This window comes from Gekko japonicus, unplaced genomic scaffold, assembly GCF_001447785.1.
Source record: "Gekko japonicus isolate JY-2015 unplaced genomic scaffold, Gekko_japonicus_V1.1 scaffold1291, whole genome shotgun sequence".
Lineage (NCBI taxonomy): Eukaryota > Metazoa > Chordata > Lepidosauria > Squamata > Gekkonidae > Gekko > Gekko japonicus.
In genome coordinates, this window is record NW_015172043.1 from 459,362 (window position 1) to 481,111 (window position 21,750).

The window sequence follows — 21,750 nt, forward strand, 5'->3', positions numbered from 1 at the left end:
TCTTTCAGAATATCAAAGATTCTTCCTTGTTTAATCTAGAAGATGACTTTGTCTCAAACCAGCTCCTGTTTCAAATTTCTTTTGTGTGTGGGTTGATGGTGCAATTGATGCTAATTTAGCCTTCTCAATAGCAGAGAGGGTGTGTCAGGAAAACCAAGAGAATGCAACAAGTAAGTTCAAGTTCAAATACCCCACTGCAACTTTAATTTCCATCTCAATGTGTGGTGGTTTTGCTGCTGTTCCTCTTCTCTGGCCCACTGACATACAATTTTCTTAACAGCTTTCACTTCCCTTAAACCAAGGTCCTTTCCCTTGGATGAACTCACAGCTTTCAGAGATTTTGAAAAGAAGAAGCAAATTTTTTTTAAAAAAAAAAACAGAAAAAGAAATTACAGTTGCTTGTAAGGAAGAATGGCTGGATTTGGCTGCAGGCTGCAGCTGGGGCTTTGGCTGTGAGAAATGGGGCTAGATTTGGAGGGGGGGGAGGAAAAAAAAGAGAAAGCCATGCTCTAGGTTTCTGTATTTATTTTAGAAAGGGAAAAAGACATCAGGTGTTCGGGGGACCTCAGAAGAAAACTCAGGCAGAAGCAAAGGAAACTGCCAGTTTTTGGAAGGGTGCAACACCCCCCAAGTTCTCCCCAGCTGTTGCTGGTCAGTTTCATTCCTTTTAAAGAGAATATCAGAGAGGAAGAGATAAAAGGGGAGGGGAGAGAGTACTCATTAGCTGGAAATTAACTCAGAAGAATTGAGTGTCTTTCCTTCCAAAAGCTGACTGAGATGAGCATGTGCATGCTAGCCATGGTGGATATTTCAGAAATTAATTTTAGGAAATGGATTCTTTGAATGTAAGGACATGGTCACACGGTCATTTTGATCAGGTTTCACAACTGTTTTGTAACACATTTAAAAGGGCTGATCAGACAGCCGATTCTGTCTCCCGTATCGGAGCAGACTCACTCCCGCAATCCTCCTGATTTTCTAGTGCATTTTCCAACACTGGGTAAATCAAGTACTTTCCTACTATTTGTGCTGGGAATTCGCAATTTCTCCTATCTGGACAGCCATCTCTTGCTATGAATGTGATTAGGTCATCTGTATGTCCTTCTTGCGGTAGTCCCCCCCCCCCCAGCTTTCACCATTGTGTGCATGACCCATTCCACCCACGCTGAATATATTAAATGCATGAATGCTCAAGCGCACATAAAACAGTGCTTGGTTACACGTTGATAGTTCATTTTGTTCACTCTTTGGGGGAAACCGCTGCATCCAAGTGGAAAGCCATGATTTGTGCATGCGCATGTGCGCATGCACAAATAATTCTTTTTTTAAAAATTGTGCTGCGCCACTACTTGGGTGGCACAGCTGTTTGGACAGTGCCTGGAGTCTTGTCTCGCAATGCAAGTGGTTGGGCAAGGGATGTGTGATCATCTGAACCCGCTAAAAAATATCCCCGATCAAATCTACAACAGGAACAAATCACAGTAAGCTTGCCATGTGACCACACCCTAAGAGAGGGAGAATTTGAAGTCCAGGGCCTCAGCCTCCACAGAGGTAGCTCTGTGTCCTCTGTTGTCTTTATTATTAGTTAAAAGTACAGTTATATAGTGACAGAAAAATAATGGCAAATAATGGCAGCCCCACCAAAAAAACTTTTGCCCCACAAGCTACAAAATCCTGGCTATGGCCCTGGTGTGAGAGAGGAGAAGAAGTGGGAACAGAAGGAAGGCAGGCATTTATGGAAAAATGCACTGAAAATATCAACATGTAATAACTTAAAAGAAAATTGTTATAAGATGATGTATAGATGGTATATGACACCAAAAAAGATTGCTAATATGAATACTAATATGTCAAACAAATGTTGGAAGTACAAAAAGGTTGAGGGCTCGTTTTATCATATGTGGTGGACGTGAAAAAGCAAAAAAAAATTGGGTTGCGATTCATGCAGAAATGGGAAAAATTGTGAAATGTAAATTTAAGAAAGAACCAGAAATATTACTTTTGGGACTAAAAATGGAAGAGGTCAATGAGGCAAAAAGGACACTGATGTGGTATATGATTACAACTGCCAGAATGACATATGCTCAAAATTGGAAGCTAGATAAAATCCTGGAGATTGGAGATTGGATTAAAAAATTACTTTTTATGGTTGAAATGGACAAGATGACAAGAAAACTTAACAATATGGAAGCAGAAGACTTTTTAGCAGATTGGAAAGATTTAAAAGACTATTTAGAGAAGAATTGGGATGTAAGAGACAACTTATTTTGCTTTAATAATTATTGAGTGTTAAAGTTTAACAATATGGAATAAGAAATAGATATATATGGCCCCGTTCACATGAGGCGTTTTGGGCCGGGAGTGGGCCAGATTGGAGACGGAGCAAACGGGCGCGATCCCACACATCTGGCTGGCGTGGCGCTCCCGTCTCTGATCTGGCCCTTTCCCCGGCTGCGGCGCGTCAAAAGTGAACCACCTACCGAGGTGGTTCATCCGGATGACGCGCCGCAAGCCGGGCCGTCGGATCGCCGGCGCGTCTTTGCGCCGGCGCATCCCCGGCTCCTAGCCGAACGGCGCATGCTCTGACATGTCGGAGAATGCGCAGTTCGGCAGGCTCCCTGTCAGGGCCCTGGTTTCTCCCCGGCATCTGATCGCGCCAGGGAGAAACGGCGCCGCGGCCAGGGGATCCGTGGGATCCCGCCGCGGCGTCTCAACTTTGGCGCGGCTTTTAAAAGCCGCGCTTTTAGAGGCTTTTCCCCTACCGTGTGGCAGGGGCCTAAGAAGAGATTAGTTACCTATTGAACTTATAATGATAAAGGGAAGGAAGAAGGAATTTAAGAATTTTGCAGGAGGTTGTAGCACTGTGGGAAGCCATGCAGGGGAGGGGGAAATGGAGGAGGGTAGGATAAAAATGTATCATAAATGTTGATTTTGAGTGATGATATCCTAAATAAAAATTGTTTTTTAAAAAAAGAAGGAAGGAAGGCAGTTTCCCTGAGAGGTATCAGTCTGCACATAAAAGGGACGGAGGCAGAAGAGCAAACAGGAAGAAAACCCAGTTTGCCTATCTATCTACCTGACTCTCTTGTAACCCACCCCCTTTGGAGGCTGAGTCTAAGGTTGTGGTCACACGGCAAGCTTACCACAATTTGTTTCCGCTGTAAATTTGATCGGGGATAATTTTTCGCGGGTTCAGATGACCACACATCCCTTGCCCAACCGCTTGCATTGCGAGACAAGGCTCCAGGCACTGTCCAGACAGCCACGTCGCCCAAGTGGTGGCAGCACATTTTTTTTTTTAAAAAAAAGTTATTTGTGCATGCTCATATACACATGTGCATATGCACACGTGCACATACGTGCCCATGCACATATCATGGCTCCCCACTTGAATGCAGTGGTTTCTCCCCTAACAGTGAACAAAATGAACTACCGACGTGTAACCGAGCGCTGTTTTATGTGCGCTTGAACATTCATGCATTTATTATATTCAGTGCAGGATTGGTCATGCGCACAACGGTGAAAGCTGGGGGGGGGGGGGAACTACCGCAAGAAGGACATACAAATGACCTGATCATATTCATAGCAAGAGATGACTGTCCAGATAGGAGAAACTGTGGATTCACAGTGCAAGTAGTAGGAAAGTACTTGATTTTTCCAGTGTCAGAAAATGCACTAGAAAACTGGGAGGATTACAGGGATGAGTCCGCTTCGATACAGGAGACAGAACTGGCTGTCTGATCAGCGCTTTTAAATGCGATAGGGAACAGTTGTGAAACCTGATCAAAATGACTGTGTGACTATGACCCAAGAGACAGCACCAAGGCCTTCTCCTCCAACATTCAGCAGAGTATAATTCCATAGAATCTACCCTCCAAAGTAGCCGTTTTCTCCAGGAGAACTGTAGTCTGGAGATCAGTCGTAATTCCAGAAAAACTCCAGGTTCCACTAGGAAGTTGGGAACCCTACCTACATTAAAAACTGCAGACTTGTTGGTTTAAGTAGTAATTCGGTCTCTCCAGGGAAACCTGGGAACTTTAGTTTTGTGAGGATATTAGAGATATCCTTTTAAAAAATTCTTAACACCCTCACTACAATTCCTAGGATTTTTTTGAATGGAACTCATGTTCCATTGATATATGTTTGCACATTGATATATGTTTGCAGTGTAGCTCTGCCTAGTCAGTCACTTGGACAGCAGCAAGAGCTGCATCCACAAAAACGCTTGCAGTACAGTCCTTTGCAGAGTTACTCCAGTCTAAGCCCATTGAAATCAAGGAATTAGTCTGGAGTTAACTCTGAATAGGACTGCACTGATGCACTAACATATAATTTTTTGCACTACCTTTACTTTTCTTAAACTAAGGTAAATCAATGGGCATAGACTACAGTAACTCTGCATAGGATTGCACTGTTAGAGGAACATTGTGTAGCATGCTGCCTATTGTGGAAGTGGAATGAAGTACGAGGAAAGAGGTCAGAGAAAAAAGAAATATTCCCCATTTTGTTAGACTGAAAGCAATAAGAAAAGGTTCTAATTGTGACTTTTGAGAGGAAGATAATTGAAAAGGATTGGATGCAAAGGCTAGCTATTCTGTGGTAAATAAAGGATTTGTGGACACAAAGAAGTGATTGGGTGGGGTTCGGATGGGAACAGCTGGGATGGGTAATTTTGTCAGCAGTATGGGAAATGTATAATGAGCTTGCATAGTAGTAATATTTGCATTTCAATGATAGAGAATTGGCACCATAGCAGATGACTCCTTGAAATTCAAGTCGGAACATCTTTGTGACAGATCCTGGTATTGAACCTGAAATTCTAGAATCCCACGCCGAAAATTTTGTTGCTCATTAAGGTGCTAATGAGCTTTGACTCAAAAACTGATCTCGTAAAAGAAGTGTCGCAAACCTGATTAAACCATTATGCCAGCAGCATGAGTGCCACTGTGAAAGACAAGCCACTCCAAAAGCATTTTGCTGAAATGGTTAAAATCAGCCTAAGATATGTCATAGCTCATTCACATACATGACTTTCAGTGAGGAAAGGTGACCCTGTAGTTTTTCTTTCCATTGGTAATCATACTGCCGGTGTAATTTTCAGGTAATGTGTCAGGCAGAGAAAAATTGGCATATGTTTGTGTCATATGCTGAGCCACGCTTCTGTTATGTTCAGCGTTAATGGGGAAATCAGGCAGACAATTTCCTGTCACTTCCTTCAAATCGTAGGGAATGTCCTACCTGCATTCAAGCAAAACAGAAGTCCATGGGCGCCTTAAATCTACAAACTGTGTTGTGGATAATCGCATGGTGGTCAAGATTACTGATTTTGGATGCAATTCTATTCTGCCACCTAAAAAAGGTATGTAAGAAATATTAATAAGCTGTTTTCCTTGCTAGTTCTAAAATTCCCAAATGCATATATGTATTTTTGCAGGAGAAAAAAACATTCCGTTTAGGTTAGGTTGTTCGAACATAGTGCCATATTTCTGGCATGATTAATAATTATAAATGATTTTGACAGTTGCCTCCACTTGAGCACACAACGCCACAGCTTTCAGCCAGTGTTACAACAGGAGAAAAGAATGTAATATATTAACTTGTAATGAGAAGGAATCACCAGGGGTCATTTCATAGAAAAAGAGGTGCAGGAGCTCATTAGCATAACTCATTAGCATAACTTATTTGCATATGCTACACCCCTTACATCACCAGAAGTGTGTCAGAAGGCAACACCCACCGCTCAGGCTCCACTGGACTGTTTTGGATTCCTAACTATTGGGGGGGGGACGTGCAGATCTGTCCTCACAGAGGAGGGAGAGCTTATACCTGAATAAAACTTGGTCTTAAAGGTGCCACTGGACTGTTTTGGACCAGGGGACTGGGGGGGGGGCTCTGCAACTTACCTGGCTGCTTCTTGCTCTGACTGTGGGCTGCTGGGAGCAGGGGGTGGGGCTTGTTGCATGTGCCCGCCTCCTGGGCTCTTTACTGCCGGAGGTCCGCTCCTGTGCACTCCTGCAGGAAATTACCCCTGAGAATCACCATATTGTAATCTTTGTGACATTGCGTTGTGACAGTGACTGTAGTGTAGTGATACATATTCCTTTTACATGGCTGTAGATGGAGAGATATATAGATATATATGTGATATATACATCTATGTGAACCTATGGCTGAAGACATTATTTCCAGTTCTCAGTCCATCAGAAGGAAGCTCCTACGACATTATAGAATTTAACAAAGCATGGGAACAGTATTGGAAATCAAAATATTGTGGGAATGGATTAAGTTCTGATGAAGCTGGCCCTCTGTTTGCCTGGCCTTCTGTCTCAGGCTTAGGGTTGCAAAAACTGGGTTGGAAAATTCCTGGAGAATTTGAGGATGGAACCTGGGAAAGCACAGGGTTTGGGGAGTGGAAAGACCTCAGCAGGGTATAATGCCATAAAGTCCACCAACCAATTTTCTCCAGAGGGAACTGATCTCTGTAGTCTGGAGATGAGTTGTAATTCCAGGAGATGTCCAGGCCTCCTCTGGAGTTAGCAACCTGATTCAGGAAGCATCTACATGAGGATTTTCTTTGCCTTGGCTTCTAAACTACAATAGGTTTATGGTGGAGCTTGCACATGATATCATCCTCTAACCATTCACTGTCTAGCCTTTCCCTGTTTTCAGTACATTCTTCCACAAACCTAGGCCCTTTCTGCACCAGTGTTTTGCCTCTGTTTCTGAGCTCATCCTATTCTTCCATTCTGCATCCCTTGCCACTTTCACTTCTGGTTTGTGTTGGCGCTTTTCCTTGTTTGGGCATTTGTTTTACAAGAATCTGCATTCAGAATGCATGCAGAATACACAAATAAATAAACCGGAGAGCAAAAAAACCAAAACAAAACCAGTGCAGAGGGAATGCATGCAACTGCAAAGTCAACCTTTAAGGCTTGACTCCTCAGATTCTCTGGAGCAAGCTGTCAGTGCAGAAAAGGCCCTAGTTTGGTATATTCTTCCTGGAAAGAATGTACTCCAAGCATGTTACCAAGCTATCTGGACAGGAAACTGTAGTGGCCCTGCCCACATCAGTATCATTTTTCTTCTGTCAGCCCTTTGCAGCCGCCATTTCCCCTTCTGTACCACCAAAAGACTTTTTGAGGGCATAAAAAACCCTTGCCATGTGTATACATCTTCATGTGCGCATAGAAATGTGGTTTACTGCCTTGCTTCTCAGATCTCTGGACTGCTCCCGAACACCTTCGCTGTGGTGATGTATCTCAAAAAGGTGATGTGTACAGCTATGGAATTGTAGCACAAGAGATCATACTGCGTAGGGAGACCTTCTACACTAACTATTGCCATGACCATAAAGGTAAACTTGTATATTGCTGTCAGAGAAGCTTATGCATGCTTAGGCTTTGCCACAATGTGGGTTTTCATTCAAAATTGTCTTACTTTGTAAAAAAATGTGTAAAATATAATTGTTCAAGAGGATATTTTTACAAAGGAATAGGCCTGTAATTTTAAAGTCTGTGAAAATTTTTGATAGTTTTATTGCATTGTTTATTGTATTATACTTTTTATTGCATTATTTTTTAATTTTGAAATTCATGAACACATGAAGCTGCCTTATAATGAATCACACTCACACACAGTGGTCTATCAAGGTCAGTATTGCCTACTTAGACCAGCAGCATCTCTCTAGCATCTCAGGTGGAGGTCTTTCACATCTCCTATATCTGATTGAACCTGGGACCTTCTGCATGCCAAGCAGATGCTGTTCTACTGAGCCCAGAGGTCATTTCGGGGGGGATCGCGGGGGATTGCAGTTCCCCCGGGTGAGGTACGGGGGCGGGGCACATGATGAAGCCCCGCCCCCTGCTTCGGGCCGCCCCGCTTCCGGCCCTCATTCAGCCAGGAGGAGGCAGGAGAAGAGGGAGGGTAAGTTGCTTCCTCCCTGCCTCTCCCCACCCCTGCCTTCCTGGGGCCAGGGAGGGCCTTTGCGGGGCTTCCTTGCACTCCCGCCGGCCTTGCAGGTCCACCGCCAGGCCTCTCATGGGGCTCGGCAGTGGAGCTGCAAGGCCGGTGGCGGCGGCCGGGACCGTTGGGGGCGGGGTGTGTGGCCTTATGACACACTTCCGGTGATGTCAGGGTGTGTGGCCTTATGACACTCTTCTGGTGATGTCAGGGGGTGTGGCATATGCTAATGAGTTATGCTAATGAGTTCCCCTAGCTCTTTTTCTACGAAACGACCCCTGACTGAGCCACAGCCCCTCCCTAATCCATCTTGAGTCTCAGTGAGAAAAGCAGGCTATAAATGCAGTGGCCAGGAGCGCCTTTCACCAGCAGCAGCTTGTGAGCCGTTCCTGGGCAGCAAAGGTCTTGCCTCTGTGGTGCAAGGCCTGGTAACATCTAGATCACACTGCTGCAGTGTGCTGTACAGGGAACTGCCCTTGAAGACTGTCCAGAAGCTACTGCTGGTACAGAATGCTGCAGCCAGATTGCTGACTGGAGTGGGTCATAAGGACCATATCACTCCAGTCTTGTTAGAGCTACATTTGCTCCCCAGTCTGTTTCTGGGCCCAATTCAAGGTGCTGATATTGACCTTTGAAGCTCTATATAGCTCGAGGCCAGCATACCTTCTCTCACATAAACTCAACCAACCACTCTGGTCATTTTCAGAGGCCTATTTTGGGGGGCCCTACCCACAACATCTGATGCTAGATGGGTAGCAACCCAGCAAAGGGTCTTCTTAGCTGTGGTGCTGAAACTTTGGAACTCCATCTGAAGGGAAATGTGTCTATCTCCCTCTAGTGTTGTCTTCAACCAGAATGTGGCAACTTTTTTGTTTGGGTTGGTGTTCTCTCATAACTCTTACTAGCCTTCTTTCCTGTTTGTGCATTTTTATGTGTTTTTAAGTTCTATTTCACTGTTTTAAACATTTTATGCATATTTGTATTTTCAGTGCTTTTAAATGCTTGAAATGTTTTAGGGGTTTTTTTTAATATTCACCACCTTGGGGACCCTCAATTGGGTGGAAAGGCAGCATAGACATGTTTTAAATAAATAAAGATATAAAACCATATTTTCCCTCTAAATATGATATTTGTAAGCTTTCCCCATCCGGCATTGAAAGTCTCTTGGGGTGGCATGTTCCGTCAGCAAAATAGCAGAGGGAAATGGTCGGGTCAAGTTCTGTTCCTCCATTCCATTCTTGAAAAAGAAGCCCCAAGTAATAGCAGCTGGAAAAGAAAAGTTCTTTTAAAATGATCCACCCACTGTTGCTTTTAGATTGAACTTTGAACTATACAATTGTGAATATATTTTAATAAAATAAAATGATTAGGTTCTTTGATTAAATAAGTCTAATAAACACTCTAATATCTGGATAATTAGCATCATCCATTATGCAGTGAAGCAGATATAAATTGCAAGGTCAGAGAATAGCAAGTGAGGACCTGCAACAAAATGCTGCAGATTTGTTTTCAGGTTGCTCAACGTTGGCTGCAACAGTGAGAACAGTTCCACCTTTGTAGCCATTCTCAAGCAAGCTGTGGAGGGGATGACGACCCTATTCCCCTTTGCAAGATTTTCTTGGGCTCTGAGAGCAGGGCTGCTGGGGCAGTCTTTCAGTCTGGGGGCATGCAAGTTCCCAAGTTGCTCCATTGTGCAGATTGTTTGATCCACACAGCAGAGCCAAATCTGGGAATTAAATAAATGGCATTATCACATACCAAATTCAGAAACAGTAATTTCTTTCCATGTATTTTCAGATGAGGAAAGAGGAGAAAGTATGCCTTTATGTCAAACTTTTAAAATAAGTTGATTCAGAGTTGGATCATTTTTTAAAAACTGGTACTCCACTTCCCAGCAGCCTCCTGAATCCACTGAAATGACACTGCTGAGGTTTAGGGGGACCCTCCAGAACTGGATGCTGTGAGAAATTGAGGCTGCTGTGAGGAGGGGGACTTGACAAGAATCACCCTCTCTCCCTTTTCTGCAAATGTTATACTTTTCTATATTGTGTGACTGTCAGCCATATTTGCCCAGTGGGGTACATAGTTGCTCCCCGGGGCTATCTCAGGTTGGGAATACAGGATACAGTGGAAGGCTTAAACCTTCCCTTCACTCATGCCATTGTCCCATTTCCTGTCAGACCCCTGTGCACCTGACAACTGAGTATGAAACATTTCTGGGAGCTCTGGACATGGAATTCCCAGCACATATCTACATTGTCCCTGAGTCTATCTCTATCAGCATCCACCTGAATCATCAGTATTTTAGACAGAGACTTCTAGCTCATTTAAATTTATTAAATGTTTATTCATTTATGAATATAAGATAAAAAGATAGAACAGTAGATTTGCAAGAGTCATAGCACGGATGTTATATAAATACTTAATGAGTTATCTCATCTTCTCCCCACTATTTCACCTAATTTAGGCTGCTTCCACACAGGGATTTTTCCCCACATGAACATAAGAACATAAGAGAAGCCAATGTTGGATCAGGCCAATGGCCCATCCAGTCCAACATTCTGTCACACAGTGGCCAAAAATACCAGGTGCCATCAGGAGGTCCACCAGAGGGGCCAGGACACTAGAAGCCCTCCCACTGTTGCCCCCCCCCCAAGCACCAAGAATTCAGAGCTATCACTTGCCCCAGCCTGAGAGTTCCTATCTATACCTTGTGGCTAATAGCCACTGATGGACCTCTGCTTAGGGTTGCCAAGTGGCACTTACCTTGCCGGTGGGGGAATCCGGTACGGATCCCGGCGCGTGCACGTCACAGGGAAGTGACGTCATGACGCCGGGCACGCTGGGGGCAGGGCCACGACCATACAAGGGAAAACCATAAAGTTTTCCCTTGTATGGCTGTGGCCCCCCCCCCAGCATGCCCGGCGTCATAACGTCACTTCCCTGTGACGTGCACGCTGGGGCGGGGTTCCCCCCGGGGCCTGATTCCCCGGCATCGGGGGATGGGCCTCTGGGGCGGGGGGGGGGGTTTCCGCCCCCAGGGGGGACTTGGCAGCCCTACCTCTGCTCCATACGTTTATCCAATTCCCTCTTGAAGCTGTCCATACTTGTAGCTGCCACCACCTCCTGTGGCAGTGAATTCCATGTGTTAATCACTCTTTGGGTGAAGAAGTACTTTCTTTTATCTGTTCATGGAATACAGGAAGCCCTCAACTTGAATGGCAATGTCCACATGACATTATGCTTAGTCTGAGCATAACTCTTGGACTTCTATGGGCTTTCCCTTTTAAAACAGACCACCTCACCACATTTTGATCTGGTTCAAAGGAAGAATTGTGGGGCAGCAGTGGGTGGAGTCTCTGTCTGGACACTCCACCTACAGTTGATATGGTGAGGAAGCTAAGCTCCACTTTCAAAATAGAGTGGGGTAGCTTACGGCCATGTCATCCCCTCCCCCTTTTAAAGGGCTTTCCCCCAACATTCTCAGCAAAGCTGCACTGTAGCTACAGCACAGCACTGGGTAGCACAGACGCTTTGGAGTAAAAGAGCAAGAGGCAGCTGGTGCAGCTGCTGCAAGTAGCTCAGGAGCAGGGCATGTGGATGCCCTTCCCACCCACTCTTATGCTTCTTGTTCCTGCTGCCATGGCAGGGGCTCATGTTTAAGTCCCCATCCTTACTCTGTTGCCTGTCATGTAAATATGGCATAGCCTAAAGGAGAAATCAGTATTAAATAATTAGATTTAAAATAGAAACTAGTAAAGAAAAACGAAGAAAATAGGAAAGAAATAGAACAGGAACAAACAGCTCTGCCACAAACCTTCCGAGAGTCCAGCACTGGGTAAAATGATAGTATCCTGTGTGGCTTCAGTTACTCTTTTTGGTCAGGTAGTGACACCCGTGCAATGATCCACCTTGTGGGCAAAGCACTGGAGAGCTTTGATTGGCTGTTATTGCACAGTATGTGTACTCTGTCTATATATATATACTAGGAATAAGGCCCATTGTGGAAAGAAATACAATGAGTGCTAGAAAGAGGCTCTGGGAGAGTGCCAAGGCTGTGGGCACTCAGAATCAATTTGCAATGGCAACCTAAGCAGGGTATAAGGACACAGAGTCCACCATTTTCTCCAGGGGAATGGATCAATGCCATCTGGAGAGCAGTTGTAATTCTGAGTGATCTCCAGCCCCCACCTGGAGATTGGCAACAGTGGTTCCCATTACAGAATGGCTGCTTTGGAGGGCAGAGTCTATGGCATTGTATCTGTCTGAGGCCCCACGCCTCCTCAAACCTCACCCTTTCCAGGCTCCATCTCTCAAATCTCCAGGATTTTCCCATCTGAAGTTGGCAACCCTATGTACTTCCCAGCCAAGCATCAACCTACATTTCCCCTTCATTGATCAGCTTTCCATTTCCCCCCCACCAGCAGCCCCCACCATGCTCTGAAGCCCTGACTGCCACATATCTGTGGCAGTAATGGGGTGACTGCTGGCACCTTTTCCTATCATTTTTTGCCTTGTGGTATTCTGCTTGTGGTGTGATCTGTCTTTTTTGTGGTGTGGCATGATTGTGTTATTGGGTTTGTTTCTTTTGAAGGGGAAGTGATGTGTTGTGAGTGAGGACATATTTTACCTCAGAATACAGCAGGTCCCATAGGCAACTGACAGTTCCAACTGTCTCGTGGGGGGGAGGGAGTTTGTGGTGCAGAAAGGAGTGAAGTCCAGTCAGCTTCCATATGCAAATGATCTTGAAACACTGGCCCAATCAGAGAAGAGTGACCTAGGCTGCAGTGGGTGGGAGAGAACTCAGGCAACACAGCCAGTGGATAGAGACACCTTGTGATTGACACATCATGGAGCCAACTGATTTTGGAGTGCATAGAACATTGTGGGACCACTCCTTATATATAAGGAGAGATATATAACTCCTTGAGTCCCAAGGGCTAGTTTCAAAGTCTAGTTCATAAACTCAAAATGTAAATCTAATGTATTTAAATACAACAGAAAGCAACTGTGGAAAACATTCTGAAATCTATCAATATTGGTTCACTGACCATTGTCTCAGAGCAGAGGCCTACTCATAATCCACTTTGTAGAAGGCACAGAACACTGTGTGTTCTTCCTGAGGCCAAGCCTGCAGTTGAGTCCCAGATGTCAAGAAGGCCTTCCTGCAACACCAGGAACTCTTCCTGTGAAGATGCTGGATGAATCTTCAAGCTTCTTCATTGCACTAGAAGCAGTTTCCCTTTCCTCCTGGCAAGAGGAAGTGGGGCAGCTCTGTACTAGGGCACTAATGTCAGTGCAATCAATGAAGAGGTCAGCTGTCAGCAATCCCTGCTCTTCAGCTCTCCCCAGCTACTACAGCTCTTCAGTTGTTCAGTTCTTCCCAGCTAGCAATATCAGCTCTTCTCTGTCTAGGGTTGCCAGGTTCTGCCTTCTCCCCAATGGGGGACTTTGAGGGGCATTCTTGGAGGGGGAGGGAACATTCCCAACATGATGACATCACTCAGAAGTTACGTCATTACACTGGGGACGTGCCTGAATCCCAAGCGGCAAATTCGCCACTTGGAGTGCCAGTAGCTACCCTTCTTCCTCCCCTCCTGCAAGACTTTAAGGACCCTCCAGCTGCTCGTCAGGCCATGTGCTCCTGCTAATCAGCTGGAGGGTGTTGTGTAGTGGATTTGACGCATTGAAGAATCAGGAAACAGCATGATTATCAGCACATAGTTTACTGGTACACAACAGAACAAAGAATACCAGCCAGATGGCCAACTATATACAGTCCCTGTGGACCACCCACAGGTCCCATTAGTGGGTTTAAACTTCCCACCAAGGTTTCCATTGGTGACCGCTTGAGGTTTCAGGATCCTAGTCCCTATTGTCTCTGAGAGCCAAGCTCTGGTACAAGTCGCTGACACCTGGTGGCAGTCAGCGGACATAACAGAGGACCCTTTAAATCTGGCAGGAGGGGAGGGGGAGGGAGAGGGGTGGCAGCGGGTGGTTGCTGTTGGGGGTAGGGCTTCCCCCCACCAGCCAGCTGGCTGGCGGCAGGCAGGAGCCCCTGAAATCACCCTCACCTGGGGACTAGCATCCCTATCTCTGTCCTTTTCAGATCTAAAGTTTGTAAAACCAGCTTTGCCCTTCAGTCAATCTATCTATCTTTCTTGTCCTTTCAGCTAGCCCAGCCCTGCTTTATACCACCTCTCATTGTCATTGTGCCTCTTTCAAAAGCATGCCCTATGAGCCTTTGCTAAACATGCAGATTAACACAAGCCTATGTACACATCAGCTATTTGCTAGTCCAGTCTGGCCTAAGGTCTATCTAAGTATCTACAGTCTACTAATCAGTCCTAGGCCCAACCCCCTTTTTTGCAATACAGGCTTACATTGGTGTGTTTAGTCGAACAGCAATAGAAAGTGAGTTGGGTGGTTGTTGTTTTTTTGGGTGGGGGGGCATCCATATGACATTGTGGGTGTTTTAGGTCATTTTAAAAAAATTAGCCTTTTTTTACTGTCCATGGGGTTTTCTTGGCAAAGATACTGGAGTGGGTTGCCATTTCCTTCTCCAGTGGATCACACTTGGTCTGAGTTCTCTGCTGTGGTCCGTCTGTCCTGGGTGGCCCTCCACGGCATAGCCCACAGCCTCATCAAACCACGCAAGCCCCCTCGCCATGTCAAGGCAGTGATCCATGAGGGATTTTAAATTAGTGCATGTCCAATTGTACATCTCTGTTAAAAAGACTAGAGATCTTGCGCTAGAGAATAATGACTGGTTCTCCAATGAAACAGCTATGTAAGATTCAAAATTTGATTAGTGCAATGGTGTTTGGAAGGGAGGTGTTCATCTCTTTCTCTCAATTCCATTTCCTCGATGACAGTTTATCCGACTGCCCCCCCAATTGCTTTTAGTCCTACAAAGCAAAAAATACAGGTGAAACCAAATATTCTCTTCACAATACTTTAAATTGGGTTGGATTCAAAGGTGTTGTTCCACTAGCATACATTAGCAGACTAACACTTCCATTGGAGGAGTACAGAGGTAATTTTTGCTGATTACCCCTCCCACTGCAGGCTTCTGTTTTGCTTCCTATGCTGTTCATGAGGGTCCCTTGACCCCCCCCCCCCGAATTTCAGGGAGAAAAATGAAAAGCCCGGTTCTGTGATCATCCAAGCCATTATTTTTTATGCTATGTTCTAAAAAGAAATGCAGCAATGACCATTTGGATCATGTCTTAGCTCACTCTACCAGGCCCAACAAATGCAAACAGTTTCCTCAGTCCATCACTTCACACTAGTAGCTCTGTTTTGCCCTTACAAATTAAAAAAAATACAGATCTTTATCAATTAGCAAGTATGTTCTGATGCATTGCTTTAGTTTGGTCTTTCTTTCTTTAAAAAAATACTGCCTTCCAATGTTTTGCTTGCCTAGGGAAACTGCTTCTCATGGTTTATCATGTTCAAATAGTGACTAGTTGAATGTTGACCTTCTTCTCTTTTGCTTTAGAGAAACTTTATAGAATAGAGAGCAACAAAGGACCAAGACCATTCCGGCCAGATCTTTCCTTGGATTCAGCAGGGGAGAAAGAGCATGAAGTAAGACTATGTTGAAATGAAGTCATTTCCAGCATAGAAAAGTTCTGTTCTGTGGTGGTTTCAGTACTACATGGAGGGTAGGTTTCAAAAGGTGTTGCTGGGAAACTGCTGCGCAGCTTCTTGGACGTTGGCGCCCTGTGAGTTTCATCTTGTACCCTGTGCTCTTTAACATCTATATGAAACTGCTAGGCGAAGTCATCTGGAGATTTGGGCTTGGTTATCACCAATATGTGGATAACACACAGCTCTATCTTGCCCTTCCAGCTGATTCCAGGGAGGCTGTAGAAACCCTGAACCAGTGCCTGGAGGCAATTTTGAAGTGGATGCAGGCTAATAAATTGAAGCTTAATCCTGATGAAATGGAAGTGCTACTGGTGGGCAGAAGGTCTGACCTGGGATTAAGGTGTCACACATTCTGGATGGGGCTACACTCCCCTTGAAGGAACAGGTCCGTAGCTTGGGAGTGTTCTTAGACCCAGGCCTACTGCTGGATAAGCAGGTGGCAGCCAGTGTTCCCTCTAAGCTGAGTTAGTGTGAGCTAGCTCACAGTTTTTTAGCCTCTGGCTCACACATTTTTGTGTACAAACTAATTTATGCAGGAGCCCAATTGCTCACTCACAACTTTAATGCCAATAGCTCACAAAGGAGAGGTTTTGCTCACAAGGCTCCACAGCTTAGAGGGAGCATTGGTGGCAGCTGTGACCAGGAGTGCCTTTGACCAGCTTCTGCTGGTTAACCAGCTGTGGCTTTCCTGGGCAGAAAAGATCCGGCCACTTTGATGCATGCCCTGGTTACATCTGGATTAGATTATTGCAATGCACTCTATGTGGGGTTACCCTTGAAAAGTGTTCAGAAATTTCGGTTGATTTAGAACGCTGCAGCTAGGATGTTTCAAAAACAAGACAGGCTTTAGTGTGAATACAATTGGGAAAAATGAACTCATCGAAGAAAACCGTTGTTCTATAACTTTTACACACCTGGTTATAATTTTTGTAATGTTTTAATGCAAATTTCTTGTTCTAAACAATATTCATCCCTATATAAAATGCATTTTGTAAGTATAAGCAAAGACAGTAGATAATGGTATGGATGCAATACAAAATCTTGATATAAATATTCTTGACACTGTTTTGACTATGTTCCTAGAATGTTCTCTCTTTAAAGTGTCCTGACAGAGCTGTGTAGAAAAAAAGTGGACTGAAAAGCCTTCATTTTTTCAGGCTCCTAAACGTTTATCACTCCATTTGAAAAACATGTAAATTGAAGGAATGCAAGAGATAAAGAGAACCCGCTTTCCTGGAATTAAGAAGCGACTTTGAATATCTTTTTCAACTCAATCTCTCTGTTGATGTTCATCACCAATCTCTTAACAATTGACCCTCTTTAACCCAAGAGGAAAAGATACAAACACTCACCACTGCAGGAATAACAATAATACAGATCAACATAGGCCCCTGCCACACGGCAGGGGAAAAGCCGCCAAAAAGCGTGGCTTTTAAAAGCCGCGCCAAAGTTGAAACAGCGCGGCGGGATCCCACGGATCCCCTGGCCGCGCCGCCTTTCTCCCTGGCCCGATCAGACGCCGGGGAGAAAACACAGATTGGACGGCGAGCCAGCCGAACTGCGCATGTCGGAGCATGCGCAGTTCGCCTAGGAGCCGGGGATGTGCCGGCGCAAGGATGCGCCGGCGATCAGACTCCCGGTTTGCGGCGCACCATTGGGATGAACCACCTCGGTAGGTGGTTCCAACTTGAAGCGGTTTATCGCGTGGATGGGCCAGTTCGGGGACGGAAGCACTACGCTTCCCAGATGTTGTGGTGTGATCGCGGCCATTTGCCCCGCCCCCGTTCCGTCCCGCTCCCGGCCCAAATCCCCTCGTGTGAACGGGACCATAATATCTCTAATGTCTTCCCAAAGCTCTTAGTGACATTTCATCTTATTGATTCTTAAGCAGAAATACAGGCATGAATATTTAAAGGTAGAGTCACTTGCAAACTATATGTTAGTTCTTAAAGAAACACATTTTTAAATCTTTGTTAATAATTCAAAACCTACAGAATTATAAACTGGGATATAAACTGGGATAAAATGAATCAATGGCACCTGTGGTCTTGTACTATCGTGATGTATTTTATATACATTATTAGTATTGGTTTCTTTAACAGAACTTAAAGTATTGTATGCTGATTTCTGTATCCTTAAGATTAAAAAATCACATGATTCTTAAGATCTAACATATAGTTTGCAAGCAACTCTACCTTTAAATTTTCATGTCTATATTTCTTTTAATGTCTGTATTTTGTAAATAAAAATCCACTTGCCCTGCCCCTTCTGCACTTCAAAACCTCTTTCTACTTTATAGCAATTTGACATCAACTCAAATTTAATTTCCAGTTCAGGAGAGCATTTAATATTTAATTAGGCCACACCCTACCACCACAGCTCATTAGCATATTAGGTAGCAGCCCCGTGTTGCCAAAAGTGTGCTCATCCAGCCACACCCACCTTTTGCTTCTTATTCTGTTTACCTTGTTTGTTGTCAAAACCCAGGGCGTTTTTTTGTAGCAGGGACTCCTTTGCATGTTAGGCCACACACACCTACTGTAGCCAATCCTAATGAGTTTCTGCTGTTGGGTGTGGCCTATTATGCTAATATGTTCCTGCTGGGCGTGGCCAACTCAGGAGCCAGCCGGAACTCCGTTCCTGTGCGTTCCTGCCCAAAAATAGCCCTGCTTCTGCCACCATCTGTATAATTCTGATCTCCAAGATTCTAAAGCTTGTGATTATAATTGCAGTTGCAACTGGGATATGTATTTCAATAAAATAAAATAAATTCCAGTAGAGGAGTCTGACACTGTTATGTCTTGTTTGAGCTCTAGATGACTTGGCAGTTGGCATATGTTGCCAGTAGTCACCGGGATTGGGGGAGGATGTTTGACTTGGATATGCACATGAGTAGAGTGAAAGTAGAGGCTCCAGCAGAGTGCACATGACTGCAGCAATAGATGGTATGATGGTAAAATAAGGTTTTGTTACAGATTGAGAAACCATAGATTCAGGTTGGATAATAAAAAGGAGGATTGGGTGAATGGGAAGTCCGATTTTAAAATTTTACCATGGATATCTATTTCATTGTTTATTAAGTGTCCCATCCTGTTGATTGCATTGACTCAGTCTTTGTAATCCACCTTGAGTCCCAGTGAGAAAGGTGGACTATAAATAATGTAAATAAATAATTTTTTAAAATACACACTTACACGTATAGCTATATTCTGGATTGTGTGTTCTTAGGTATATCTTCTTGTGAAAAGCTGCTGGGAAGAAGACTCAGAAAAGAGGCCTGATTTTAAGAAAATTGAAAGTACCCTTGATAAGATATTTAGGTAAGAATTACTTTGCAAATATTTATGTGATGTGATGTCAAGATGGTTCAACACCTGGAACAATGAAATCTTGCTGAAACTGGAGGAATTTATTATAATTGGGGGGGGGAAAGATCAGAGAGAGAGCGCACAACTAGGCAAACATGGGACTAGGCAAAACATGTGATCAGGTCGTCGTCGCCCTCCCCCCCCTGTTGCTATTTGCCCTGCTGTGGAAAACTCACAGGTATTCTAGTGGAGTAAATAGCAGCATTAGTGGGGTGATTTAGACTGGGAAAACAGCATAGGGAAAACAGCAGACGACACCTCCTATTCACTAGTGATATAGCCCTAATTCTTATGGCTGCTTTTAAATAAAATTAAAGATATAAGCAACTCCAAAAATGGATCTCCTCATTCTCATCTAAGAGAATATCAGCCTTTGTAAGAAGGCAGCTCAATTCACACAAGTAATTAGAGGGGCAGAGTGTCCCAAGGTATCAGATACTCATGATGACTTATTTTTCTGATAGTAAAAAAGTCTTAAGAGCTAAAGAGGCAAGAAAACTTGAATGTCTTGAACCTAGTGAGGACAGCCAGTGTGAGATGTTGTTGGACTTGGTCCAGGGAGATTCATATTCAAATCCCACTCAGCCTCATCTCAACTACTTTACCTCACAGGGTTGTTAGAAGGATAAAATGAGTGAGGAAAGAATTGTACAGTCACCTTGAGTACTTTAGGACAGGGGAGTGATAAAAATTAAATAGATTTTGGTGGTACATATGAGGTAAATAAAATGGTGATATAAGGAGGGTGGATGTCACTGAAATGTAAATGTTAAGGATATAAAAATCATGGCTGAATATTTATTCTGTGCTACCCAGAATTGTTCACTACATTTTGTATTTATTTTTAGCACTTTCCAAATCTAACATAGTATTGTACGAATCCAAATAAAATAATTACATACACTTTCCATAAAAAACTCATCTGTAACTTCTAAAAACTTTTCTTAGCAAGCCATTTCTGCCACGGATAAGTTCAGGGATTTCCATTTTAGTTGCATGGCATCCACACACATGGAGTAGTTATCACTAGATTATTTTTGCTATCTGACCTGAAACGCACTTTTACTGCCTCTGTGCTTACAATGTTGCCAGCAATTACCACAGCCAAACCAATGAAAGCTACATGGACACCTTAATCCGCCGTCTGCAGCTATATTCACGAAATCTGGAACACTTAGTAGAAGAGAGGACACAGCTGTACAAGGCGGAGAGGGACAGAGCTGATAGGCTTAATTTCATGCTTCTTCCAAGGTGAGTGCTGCATGTGTGGTACAGTAACCAGTGTGGGGCTTCCGTGTGAGAAATCACTGAGGGAGATTGTGACTGTCCATAGCAGTCGTTTCTATGTTAATTTTGTTGCCATTCAGTGTTTGTCTCTACAGAACTTAATCACAAACAATTCCAGAGGGATAGTCCTTTTAGACTATCACAGAAAAACAGACAGTCTGGTAGCACCTTAAAAACTTATGCATGTTTATTCTCGCACAACATTTCTCAAGCATTAGCAACCTCAGGGCCCCATTTTGATTTAAATATTTCACCTCCAAGCCCTCAAACTTCCCTCATTGGCTCCTCCCACATGCCAGATAGCCTCTTTATCCAAAAGATATGGGGAAAGGATTAACTACATCTATTCCTTCCTCCTCCTATCTGCTTGTCTGGATGGGAGGCAGAGAGTGTCCTCCTTCACCACCTCCCAGCCCTTTCCTGTGCAACAAGCTGTGCATGCCCTATGAACATCTCCAGTCTGTTGGTAAAAGTCAGAGGCCACAGCAACTATCTTGGCTGGCATCCTGTGCATTTCCACCTTCCTGACCACTACTGCTTTCTGTGGCAGGCAGTGACCTAAAGGCAACTGAGTCTTCTCTTCCCCTTTTTACGGGCAAGACCAGTCTTCATTCCAGCAAGTTATTGGACATCTCATAGGGTGTGTTCAGATGGGGCATTTATGCCGGTATGGATGCTGGTTGGAATCGGTGTACTTACGGGCGATCACACGGAGAACATCTGCCTTCCATCCCTAACCGTTGCAAATAGCCTTTAACCGTTGTATTCTGCTACTAGGTCCCCAAGTAGTATCCTGAGTGCACCGGTTCCAACCACAGTATCCCCATCTGATTGCTCTCTGCCGGTGTAGAGCCATTTCCATTCGAAAGTCAGTGGCTTCCGCTTTTCGGCTGCCTTTTTTTTTTTAGTATGCGATGTGCGCTTGGGCGAAGCTTTGCCCCATCGTTGATAAATTTTTTAAAAAGGTGCCTAGTGTAAGGCTTTAGACGAGTCCGGGACCTCACGGAGGCCAGTTTCAGAGTAAAAAATTAAAGGGACGTCTTCGCTTCAAGGCATGCTTTCCGGGTTGGGTTGTTCTGCACCTGCGCAAAGATCTTCATTATAAGGAAACCTGCCTATGCGCATGCGCAAACTGTGTAAAAACCCCACAAAACTGCTGACATGCTCTGCTGAGTGCCTGAAGTGTGGACGGGCATATCATGATGTGCTGCGCAGTCAGGAGGTAAGTGTGATCGCGTTTCTTCCGGATCAAACTGCTCCGGTTCCAACCGGAGCAGTTTATGCCAGCTAAAATGCCCCATCTGAACGCACCCATAGACTCCCTAAAGTACCCTCATGGATCGCAAGAATTCTTCAGACCCCAGTTTGAGAAATCCTATTCTAACATAATGTGTGGATTAGAGCCTGTTTCATCGGATGCATGTAATAGGTCCTTACTAGGCATACATATTTCATAATGTCACGTATATATATATATATATAT

At 44.3% G+C, this 21,750-nt stretch overlaps 1 protein-coding gene across 1 annotated transcript in view; it reads left to right on the forward strand.

The window, feature by feature from the left end:
• GUCY2C (guanylate cyclase 2C) overlaps positions 1–21,750 on the forward strand; it is a 99,889-nt gene that overhangs the window by 56,429 nt on the left and 21,710 nt on the right. The window contains 5 exon segments of the mRNA XM_015420687.1: positions 5,227–5,359; positions 7,217–7,354; positions 15,461–15,549; positions 18,841–18,932; positions 20,073–20,231. Coding sequence (XP_015276173.1) covers positions 5,227–5,359; positions 7,217–7,354; positions 15,461–15,549; positions 18,841–18,932; positions 20,073–20,231 — 611 coding nt within the window.